At 36.0% G+C, this 12,482-nt stretch overlaps 1 protein-coding gene across 1 annotated transcript in view; it reads left to right on the top strand.

Annotated features, from left to right (window-relative positions):
* NSUN3 (NOP2/Sun RNA methyltransferase 3) overlaps positions 1–12,482 on the top strand; it is a 61,223-nt gene that overhangs the window by 19,903 nt on the left and 28,838 nt on the right. The window contains exon 5 of the mRNA XM_055567868.1: positions 37–158. Coding sequence (XP_055423843.1) covers positions 37–158 — 122 coding nt within the window. The remainder of the gene's footprint in view (positions 1–36; positions 159–12,482) is intronic.

Consider the following 12,482-nt stretch of genomic DNA (forward strand, 5'->3'; position numbering starts at 1 on the left):
GTGCATGCCTGGCTTACATGTCATTTTTTTCTGTAGGTGTTAGTTGATGCTCCGTGTTCAAATGATCGAAGTTGGTTGTTCTCTTCTGATTCTCAGAAGGCTGCCTGTAGGATAAGCCAAAGGAGAAATTTGCCTCTTCTACAGATAGAACTCTTAAGGTGAGAGCTATTAATGCAAAAGTTTATTTTGGTTTCTAATATAATTTCAGTAGGCATGACAAAACATGACGCAGGGCAGTGCCCAAATGGAGAGTTTCCCGTGTAGGTGTCAATAATTAATTCTCTGACGTCTGCACCCAGAAAATGCTCAGTCTCTTCCTTTTGAGTCTCATGTTGTAATGTCACCTCTGCCCTCCCACTCACCACCCCCTCGATGAAATCCAGTGTTGCTATGCATTGTTTTTTAAAGGGCACACATGATTTTATTGTGATTTAAAGTTGTTTGCTTATCAGGACCATCCAAAGCATCCAAAGGTTCCTCACCCTGTTCTTTCACCAGGATGTGAATAGCCCCTCTGTAAGAGTAGCTTTGGACCAAGATGTTTGTTTTTTTTTTTCTTTCTTTTTTTTTCAGTAAGGATACATTGTTCTGGGTGAAGAAGAAGTTTTAGTTTGTTGTTAGCACTTATCTCTCCTCTAAGACTTCCAGAAAGGCATGACCACCGAGAGAGACTTGGTTTCTTCAGAACAGAGCCATTTGGGGACATCCTGCTTTGGTTTCAAAAGAGATTTATATTTATACCCTAATCCTAAGCAATTCCTACTGTTTAATGCTGAACCAAAATTCTTGGACTATGTTAAATATACTTAAATGATGCTTTATCACTCATCACTTCTTACATGTTGAAGGAGAATGAGTGATAGTTGATATGCCCTGCTGACAACATGCTTTACTTCCAACTTCTGATTGATTCATAGCAATGAACATAACACCATTTCCTAAGTGTTAACAACCAACACTAATACATAGTCCTGTTCTTGTACCAGATTATGTCTCAGCTCATTCTGGTCATTCCAGGTAGCACCAACCAGCCGGTCCTTAAAACATTTCTCATCTTGCAATTAGACTGTTTATTTGTATTCTTCCAATGTCAGCCCTTCATTTGCTATAACCCTAAGATATTTTGAGAATTCTTTTCCACTTTTCTCTTCTCTTTGGTTATTAGTTTAGGGTTTTTGCATAGATCCAACCATAATAAATCTTTTTTTCTCACCTAAACTTCCTTGATCTGGCTCTTTAGTAAGTTACTCCTGTTATTCCGGACTCTGCCATTGTTACGCCTGACACTGCAACAGGCACCAGGTCTTTTGGTGCCTTATTAGCTTTGTTATCTCTAATTTTTTTTTAACCTATCAGCAGCGAGGCTGCCTGAGAATATCATTTTTCTTCCTTCTCATAAAAAATCTTTCTTTCACTTCTTTTTCTTTCTGTACCATACCACACTTTCTGTTTTGTATTCTATGTACTGCTTTTCCTTCTGTTTTGTCTCAATTCATTATAATCTAACCTCTATTCCTTTTATTCTTCCAAATCTATGCTTATTAAAGTTACTAAACAACCATTAAATTCATTGTTATTTCTCAATTTTAATTTTGTTTGATCTCTTGATAGCATTTAAAATGTGTTTTATTATACAACTGTTACATGGAAACATTTTCACTGTAAAAATTAAAAAAAAATACAAATGAAGCAAAAGGTCTCCTTGACCAGAGACCCAACAAAATACCAGCTTTCTTCACAAAGTTGACTGTTGGACTTTGGTGTATACTCTTCCAACTCTTTCTGTAGCTTTTCTTATATATACATAGAGAAATATGTTAAAAAATAACAGCTGTTATTATGTATGCATTGTTCTGAAACTGGCTTCTTCTTGTATTTAACATTCATTAAAGTCTTTTTCTCATAAATCTATTTTGTTCTCTTCAAGTTCTGTGACATATTCAACAAGGTTAGTCTATAATATTTGAGTTAGTTCTCTGTTTTTGGATATTTACATTCTTTATTTTTTACTTCTATAAACTATTCTTTGTCTCATTGGACACGCAAGATAACATTTTTATTGATTAAATATTGAGAAATGGAATTAAGAATCAGACATTTTAATAGGTACAGATTATTGAATTGTAAATGGCTATACCAGTCTACATTTTCTTTTGTATTTGACTTTGTTGACTACTTGTTCCTTCTTAAAATATTCCTTTCCCTGATTTTTGTGATCATGTGCTTTACTGGCTTTCTTCCTACTTATTTTCCTAATTGGCTCTTAATCAAGTCATCCCATAAATTTTGGGTTTCCTTGAGCTGCTGATGTTGGCCCTCTTCTCTGTTTATCTGATGGCTTCAGCTGATATAAGATGCTGTCTCCCAAATATGTGTCTAAGCTTAGATCTTTCTTCTTAGCCTCACACCTCTATATCCAATCATCTATCAGAGTTCTCCACGCTCCTCAGACACATAGAACTGAATTTGTCTAGAGGAACTCATAATTTTGAATGCCCTCCTGTGCCCCTCCTCTGTCAAAATCAACAAAAATCAAATAGAAATCCCATCAACCTGCCTCTTTTCCTCCCCTCTCTATCTCAGTAATAGATCGCTTTGCTGAGATACCATAGCATCATGCGTTTGCCTAAGTCAGAAATCCATCCCCAAATCCTCTTTCTCTTAGACCTAATCAATCACTAAGACATTTCAATTCTACCTGTTACATATTTCTCAAGCCCATTCACTTCTTTCTCTTCTTAATAGCCTAACCTGAACCCCTGGCAACTGTCACCTAAATCACTGCAATTGGCTTCTGACTGCCCTGCTTACCTCCAGGTATGAGCTCTACTACTTCACTCCCTACAGTAAAGCCACATCTGATGTGAAATGTAAATCTGATTATGTCATTCTCCTTTTTGAAGTCTGCAGTGGTTCCTCATTACTGTTAAGATTTCAAATTCCTTAGTATGATATTCTAGAGAAGGCAATGGCAACCCACTCCAGTACTCTTGCCTGGAAAATCCCACGGATGGAGGAGCCTGGTAGGCTGCAGTCCTGCAAGAGTTGGACACAACTGAGCATCTTCACTTTCACTTTTCACTTTCATGCACTGGAGAAGGAAATGGCAACCCACTCCAGTGTTCTTGCTTGGAGAATTCCAGGGACGGGGGAGCCTGGTGGGATGCTGTCTATGGGGTCACACAGAGTCGGACATGATTGAAGTGACTTAGCAGCAGCAGCAGCAGCAGTATGATATTCAAGTCCTCTTCTTATTTCACTAACCTTACTATCTCAGGACTCTTCTTGCACTGTGTTCCAGCTGAGCAGTTTCTCAAACTCACCTTGCATGGTCTTATTTCTGAGGCCTGTGAGTTTCCTGTTTCTTTTGTTGGATTACTAACTCATTCTCCCCTCTTTTGGCTAACTTTACTGGGTCTTCAGGGATCAGCTCTGAGGGACTGAAGCCTTACCTGGTACCCTAGGACTGGGATTGGTATTCCCTTCATGTCCTTACCTTCATTTAAAAATACATTGATTGTCAGTTCTTCTGTTTGACATTTGCCTTGTACTTGTTTTTTTCCAACAAGACTAAGCCCCATGGGAGGAAGGATTGTCTTACTGTTTTTATTCCCAGTATGCAGTTTGATATCTGGCTTGTAGAAGAGGGAGTAGGGTCAGTAAATAATTGTGTAAAAACACTAAATTATGAGTGCTGAATATTTAGAATTTACACATGTAATTAAATTTATAGCAAAATTAATCTGACAAAAATAATCACATAATCATTATTTTACTACATGGTAATTAGGCATAAATGTAAAGCAATTCACATGATTTATTTTGATTAGTATTAGTTTTACATAACAAAAGCGTGGTTTTAGTTTGTTTAGAAATGTTTAATACATTTCCCTTGACATCATATAACATTTTGATCATCATCACAAAGATCATGCATCTTTGTAAACCTCACATCCACACAGCCTTGTTCCCCAACAGCTGAGGCTCTTCTTTATTGTCTGCCCCTCTCTCCCATCATCTTACTCCCTAAAAGAAATGGCTTCAGCACCACATCACTTTAGTAGCATATTAATAGGCTGCAGAATTGACATAGCAATCGCAGTGAATGTTGGTTTTCATGTAATTATACGTGATTGGGAAAGACCATCACACCAGGCCCCTCCCATTCTTTTCCTTGAGCAGCTACTCTGCATTCAATGCCTCTGATGCTGGTCTGCCTGAGAGGTTTCAGAGCCACTTGAAGCAGTTGAAACTCTGAGCCGCTTGCTGTGTGATTATGATGCTAAAGGGGAAAGAGCGTGATACCAATGCTGTAGTCGCAGATAATGGTTCTTGTTCCCTGACATCTACAAATTTGCAGGTTAAAAAGATAAAGGAAAAAAAATGATAATGCCAGCCACAATCTCTCTATTTCCTGCCCTTGCCTCCAAAAAATGAAAAAAAAAAACTCTAGTAATTTTCTCATCAAAGATAGCTCTTTTACTGCGTCACGTACAGAGAAATTTCTTTTCTCCCAAGTCTTCCTCATCTAGTTATTGCTTTACCATCTTTTAATAAAAGGCAGTCCTTTTATTCCAGTAAGGAATAGAAGGTTTAAATGCAAGCCCATGCAAGAGAGTGAATACATTGATGTGTATGAGTTTTCGTCAGAGGTACAAAGGATTGGTACAGATCCTTATTTGCATTTGCAAAGAACAATTAGAAAGCAAGCAAGCAAACACTGCCTAGCCTGATACTGGAGACAGAAGATGGCACTCAGAGACAAAAGAAGTGAGAAGGGCAGTTAAGCGGCAAATAAGGAAAGCTTTTTGTTTGTACTATTTTGTCAAAGATTGGATTTGTACATTTCTGCATTTGTCTGCTGACAGATACGGTGCTCAAAGATATTTTATGCCTTCCATGGTTATTATTCACTTACCAGAAATCATTCATATTTACATTAAATAGGCAACATGTATAATATTCAGAATTTTAGCTTTTGAAAACCCAATACTGTATTACTGATTATTCTACAGCCAAACATTAATCTTGCACCTATTGTTTATGAATGTGATACTTCAGTGAAAATCAATACCTTAGTTAAAAGAAGTTTCTTGATGTTAAAATTTTTAAAAGGAGTAATATCAGTAGATATGTAATATTAACAGTTTTTTAGAAATTCTTTTTAAAAATTAATGCATGTGAATAATTATACATAATCAAGAAAATAGTAATCTGATTTTTTTTGGCATGAAAAGCTTATTGGAAGGCATCGTGATGACAGGAAATCCCAAACCATATGAATTCATTGTACACTTATTGAGGACTCTGCAGTTTATCCATACAGAGGTAGAAAATTTAGAATCTTCTATTAAATTTATACAACATGAATATATAAGATATATACAACTCTTGCACATGTTTCAGATCCTGAGAATGTGGGACGAAGATATAAGGAATAATTAATTGAGTGTAAGCCAGGTCTAGTAGTGAAGTGCCATTTGAAAGTATACTTTTATTATCATTTCTCAAAATAATTTCTGAGACTAGTCATTTCAGTAACATACTATGTATGTGCACACTACATAATAAGATTCTCTTGCCTCATTTTTATTTAACTACGTTAAGAAAACAAAATGGGAAAAGATGCTGAAAGTGATATAGACATAGTCTTTTTAGAAAGTGCCACGTTTGTGCAAGAGAAGTTTACATAATTTTCAGATGCAAAAGCATGAACTGAAGAGTTTGATTTATAACAAAAATATGAGTGTCTTATTGCAGTAATGTATCATGTCACCCATTTCCTCAGAGGAAATTGATCATGTTTAAAATAGTGACCCCTTCTGGTTTTCTTTTCTCGCTACTTGACAAGTAAAATCGGATTTGTGAAGTCATTGAAAAAGGAAGCTTAGATTATTTGATAATGTTTTGCAAATTTGTATAAATCATTCAGATAATAGTCCTTAAAAAGTGTTACTCTTACAGTAAGAGTTGTGTTTTAAAAGAAACATTAAAAAATCAATAACATGCCTTCTGTCATGCTCTTGAGCTGAGATGAGGGATACCTTGGACTGTGGAGCATGGTCTTCATCATTCATCAACACAGTGACCAAAAATTGCTATGTATATATTAGAAGCATAATCTTTGGGCATATTGTTCTAACAGAATGGAAGATTTCCAGTGCTGCTTCAGCAGTGTGTATATTTTCTTTTTAAAGTTTAACTTAGTTAACTTTGCATACTATCCCTTATATGCTTGGTCATATGTTTGGAATCCAGAAAACAAAAGCTATTATTAATATTATTGCTACTATTGCTGCTGCTGCTAATTCTCCTTTCCCTTTCCCCTCCTCCTCCTCGTTTTCCTCCTCTTTCTTTTTTTTTTTTTCTTTAAGTGAGGTGGCGGGAGTCAGAAATTCTGAGATTAAAAATCTGTAACTTGGGCAAAGTACGTGTTTCTTTTTAATAAGAGTTTATAGATCAAAATATTCAGCATTTACTGAAATTGTAAAAGGTTGAGGAAATATCCATAGCTATACTTTCTAGCCATTGTACTTTCAATCATAAAAATATGTTTCAAGGGCAGATTGACAGTGTAAAAGACAATCTTGAAAATAAGGTTTTTGTCAGCATTTATTAAATACCTACTTTGTGTCAGGAACTTTGCTAGACACGAAGATAACTAAAATACATATGAAATGATTCTTGTCTTCAAGATCCTCAGGGAAGTTATCATCAAATATGGTATAAATTTAGTGATAGAGGGACTGGTTAGGATGCAGAGGGTACAAAAGGAGGGACACCTAACTTTGCTCAGGTTAAAGATGGGGTGTGGGCATTTTGTAAGATACATTTTACAAAATAAGCAACAGATAAATATCAATATTTAAACTGAAGATATTTTTCTAATAATTTTTCCTAATCATGAAAGTAATCAAGCCACATAAAACATTTAGAATATATAAAGAAATATAAAGAAGAAAATAAGCCATCCATTGGAAGAAGCTATTATTATTTGGATTTACTTCCTTTGACTGCATATAGTACTTACAATAATGGAAATCATAATGATATATAACATGATATCTTTTTCACTTATTTCATTAGGAATATTTTATTTATATTTAGTAACATTTTATTATTAAGTAGTCTTTGAAAACATACTCTTCAAATGACTACATCATATAAAATCTCTTCATTCAGGTAGTTAAGAGTATCAAAGATAGCTCTTTCTAATGATAGAATCTCATTAATGCAAGAAATAATTACAAAAACATATCCTAGTGGAGATGAAAACATCAGTTTTTTTTTTAATGATCCAGGCAAGAGTTTGATAATTCTTTGAGGCAGGAGTTAGCAGCTGGCCTGTGATCCATTTCTCTTTTGATCCAGGGAGATACTTCCACAGAAAGAAGGGAGAGGCGACCCAGTTAAACATGTTGATAACTGACCTCCTTGGTAAATGGACTAATGAATTTTGCTAAGAGGAGAACTCTTACTTATGGCACACTTTGAACAGAATGTCCCTAGTTAGGATTGCCTGTGGTAAACACAACCTAGAGTCTATAGATTTACAAGGCATATTTTCCTGGAGGATGTTGTGTAAGCTATTCAACTCCCCAAGGTATACTGGAGACGTGTGATGTAACCTAAATGCTCCCCATGTGTGAAGTGACCCGTCAACTTTGCTTATAGAAATCATCGGTTATTCTCAGCTAGAAAACATTCTGAGATAGAAGCAAGACTTAAGCCACATTGGATGTCTCTACTTCTTTTGTGCCACTTGATTGCTTATATACCTGAAATTATTTTAGTAAAGCTTGAAGGTAAGATCTCGGGTTCATGAGAATCTGATTAGACAAGAAAGTCCTTTGTGTAGGCTCATCCCCAAACCCCAGCCAGTCAACTCTGATGAAACTAAATTAAGGAACATGATTTAGACCTGAGTCCCAAGTGCAAGGCTCTTATTCCAGTCCTACATCTAAGTCTTGGAACTCAGTCAACTCATCCAGCCAACTGTTAGAAAGTAATAGCCCTCCCCCTTATGTCCTCTGCAGGGAAATATGATTAAAAGGATAAAGGGAATTAATTAAGAGATTTCTTAATGTGGAAAAATACTTTATAAGTAGAATAAAAGTTCTTGGCTATAATCTTAAAAAGAGGATGAAGGGATAGGATCTAATGTGCCAGAGCTCAACTAGGTCCAAAAGAACAAGAGAGGTTGTGATGTTCAGGAATTTGTGACTTTTTTCCATTTTGCCTTTATCCACTAGTAAAAATAATAAGTAGAAAAACATCTACTTCTGCTTTATTGACTACACCAAAGCCTTTGACTATGTGGATCACAACAAACTGTGGAAAATTCTTCAAGAGATGGGAATACCAGACTACCTTACCTGCCTCCTGAGAAATCTTTATGCAGGTCATGGAGCAAGAATTACAACTGGACATGGAACAACAGACTGGTTCCAAATCGGGAAAGGAGTACATCAAGGCTGTATATTGTCACCCTGCTTATTTAACTTATATGCAGAGTACATCATGCAAAACGCTGGGCTGGATGCAGCACAAGCTGGAATCAAGATTCCTGGGAGAAATATCAATAACCTCAGATATGCAGATGACACCACCCTTATGGCAGAAAGCAAAGAAGAACTAAAGAGCCTCTTGATGAAAGTGAAAGAGGAGATTGAAAAAGTTAGCTTAAAACTCAGAAGACTTTCAGAAAACTAAGATTGTGGCATCTGGTCCCATGCTGCTGCTGCTGCTAAGTCGCTTCAGTTGTATCCGACCCTGTGCGACCCCATAGATGGCAGCCAACCAGGCTCCCCCATCCCTGGGATTCTCCAGGCAGGAACACTGGAGAGGGTTGCCATGGTCCCAAGACATCATGGCAAATAGATGGGGAAACAATGGAAACAGTGACAGACTTTATTTTCTTGGGCTCCAAAAATCACTGCAGATGGTGACTGCAGCCTTAAAATTAAAAGACGCTTGCTCCTTGGAAGAGAAGCTATGACCAACCTAGATGGAATATTAAAAAGCAGAGACATTACTTTTCCAAAAAAGGTCCGTCTAGTCAAGGCTATGATTTTTCCAGTAGTCATGTATGAACATGAGAGTTGGACTATAAAGAAAGCTGAGTGCTGAATAATTGATGGTTTTGAACTGTGGTGTTGGAGAAGACTCCTGAGAGTCCCTTGGACTGCAAGCGAATCCGACCAGTCCATCCAAAAGGAAATCAGTCCTGCATATTCATTGAAAGGATTAATGCTGAAGCTGAAACTCCAGTACTTTGACCACCTGATGTGAAGAACTGACTCATTGGAAAAGACCCTGATGCTGGAAAAGATTGAAGGCAGGAGAAGGGGATGACAGAAGATGAGATGGTTGGATGGAATCACCAACTCGATGGACATGAGTTTCAGCAAGCTCTGGGAGTTGATGATGGACAGGGAAATGATGATGGACATCTGGCATGCTGTAGTCCGTGGGATTGCAAAGAGTCAGACACAACTGAGTGACTGAACTTAAATGAAAAATAATAATAGATACCATTCATTGACTGGATTAGCTATTTCTCCTCTCCTTGTTTGAAGAGGCACATAGATGGAGAGAATCTTGAATTGTTCACTCCAGCAAACTTGGGGTTAGGTTAGGGGGGCATCTCCTCCTTTATATAAACTTGAGGTGAGGATGGTGATAGTTCTTCCCTAACCATTTATTCTTTCTTTAAATATTCACTGAGTACCACAAGGTACCAGTGGTAAACAGGGCAAATTCAAACCTTGTTTGACTTGGCTACAGTTATTGCTGTGAGTAATTAACTGTCCATCATTTCTAATTCAGGAGTCTCATGTCTTCTGCCAACAGCCATGAAACTTGATGGCTTACTTTTTAGCTTGCACGCAGGGTGAAATATCAGCCTCTTCATAGTTTTTGTCGTTGTAGTACAAATATCTTCTCCCATGTTGTGGCTTGCCCTTTTACTCTTTTGGAGTTTAATGTTTTTGTCTTTTACAGAAAGATGTTATTATTTTTACGTAATTTATTATATCTATGTCTCAAGTTTCTATAACAGAGGAGAACCCCCCCTAACCTACCCACAAGGTAGCAGGTAGGCCGTTTTCTGGGTGAACAATTCAAGATTGTTTCTACCTATTTACTTGAGCCTCTTCAGACAAGGAGAGAAGCAGCTAATGCAGTCAATGAATGGTATCTATTTTCTTTATGATGGGGTATGATTTGTACCTACATACTATGATTCTAATACTATGGTAATTAAGTTAATATATCACTAGCATGAGGATCAGTAAAGCAATTAAGTAGAATAAAGTTTGATCCATGTTAATGTGGACATTTGATTTATGACAGAGGTCAAAGTCAGAATACTAGAAAAAGGACAGACTTACTAACCAGGACACAAAGACAGCATTAATCATAGGGAAGAACTGTCACCATCCTTGCCTCAAGTTTCTATAAAGATTGCTTTGGCTATTTGGGCTCTTTTGTGTTCTCATACACCTTTCATATGTATTTTAGAATCAGCTTGTCAAGTTTCTTGAAAAACTTGTTGAGATTTTGATTGAGATTACGTTGTGTTGTGTGTTAGTTGCTCAGTCATGTCCAACTCTTTGTGACTCCCGAGGAGCCTGCTAGACTCTGTAGCCTGCCAGACTTCTCTATTTATAGAATTCTCCAGGTGAGAATACTGGAATGGGTGGCCATTTCCTTCTCCAGGGGATCTTCCTGACCCAGGGATAGAACCTGGGTCTCCTGCATCACAGGCAGGTTCTTTGCTGTCTGAGCCACCATCTATGAAATTCCACAGTGTGTGTTTTCATATTTTCATGGTCTGTTGTTTCATTTCTCTGGAATTTCATACTCTGTATGTTCCTTAGAAACATACGTATTTTTTATATTTGTAGACCTTATTTTACCATCATTGGCTTTAATTTGGGTATTACATTAAGTCTACCAATTTGTAGAGTTTATACATTTTCTATTATTTCACAATATTGGTAAATTTGTTAAGTCTAAAAATTTGTCTTTAGATTCTTTTGGATTTTCAACAAAACTTTCACTATTATGTATTATGTAGAAATATATATTTTTATATATATATGTAATTTTTCTAGAATCTATATGATAATATTTTGCTTAGGATTTTTCTATTTATTTCATAAGTGAGACTACCTATAATTTTTTATTCTTAAAATAGTATTAGAGTTTGGAATCAAGGGTATTCTAGCCTCATAAAATGAATTGAATAGTGGGCTCATTTATATAGTCTGGAATAGTTTATGTAACATTGCATTTTTTTTTTTTTTTCCATGTGTGTTTGGCAGAATCTCCAATTGAAGCCATATGGGCCTGGAGTTTCCTTTGTGGGATGAATTTTGAATGTTGACAGAGTTTCTTTAATGGTGATAAGACTCTTAACTTTTTTCTTTCTTCCTGAATCAGTTCCATGAGTTTGGGGGTTTTGTTTTTGTTTGTGTTTTTAGTAATTTTCCCATTTCATCCAAGTCTACAAACTTACTGATATAGAACTGTGCACAATATCTCCTTGTTATCTTTTTAATATTTGTAGGATTTATAATGATGTCTTCTTTTTATTTTTGTTAATCAGTCTTTCCTGAGGTTTGTCAAATTTTTATCAGGATACACTAGTCAAAACATTGTTCATCTTTTTTATTGTAAGTTTGTTTTCTATTTCCAAACATATGGAGATTTTCTGGCTGTCTTTCTTATTATTTTCTTATTTTTATTATGATAAGGAATCATATGTTATATCAGCTCTCTGAAATTTATTTTGACTTGCTTTAGGTCAGTTTTTATGAGTATTTTATGTTGCTTTGAGAAGAATGTGAATTTTATATTTCTTTATTAGTACAGTGTTCTATACTATTCATTCAGTGACATGTTCATTTCAATAAAATGAGTGTTCATTTAGTGAAATTTGTTAATTTTGTTATTCACATCTTTTATGGTGTTACTCAAAAAAAAAAACCCTGATTCTTCAGTCAATTATTGAATGAGATATGTATAGTTTGAATTTGTACATTTTTCCTTGTAGCTCAGTCAAGTTGCACTTTATATATTTGAAGGCCATGTTATTGTAGCATACAAGTTTTGTTTTGTTAGTGGTTTTCCTACTAACTTTAGAACCCTTAGGGGTCACCCTATTTTGGCTACTAAAAAGTGGGGTTCTATTCTCCCTACTTGGTCTTTAGTTGGATAGTGTATGCTTAGTTGTGTCCAACTCTTTGTGACCCTATGGACTGTCGCTTGCCAGGCTCCTCTGTCCATGGAATTTTCCAGTCAAAGGTAGGGAGTGGGTTGCCATGCCCTCCTCCAAGTGAGTTAGACAGTACTGCTTCTATTTATTTTAATGGTTTGTGCTTCTGAATAATATTTAATTTGAATAGCTTATTCTATGATTTAACTGTTAAGTATATAGTGGAGACCTCCTGAAGTATTTTTAATAATGGAGTGACATG

The sequence above is a fragment of the Bubalus kerabau genome, chromosome 2 (genome assembly GCF_029407905.1).
Source record: "Bubalus kerabau isolate K-KA32 ecotype Philippines breed swamp buffalo chromosome 2, PCC_UOA_SB_1v2, whole genome shotgun sequence".
Lineage (NCBI taxonomy): Eukaryota > Metazoa > Chordata > Mammalia > Artiodactyla > Bovidae > Bubalus > Bubalus kerabau.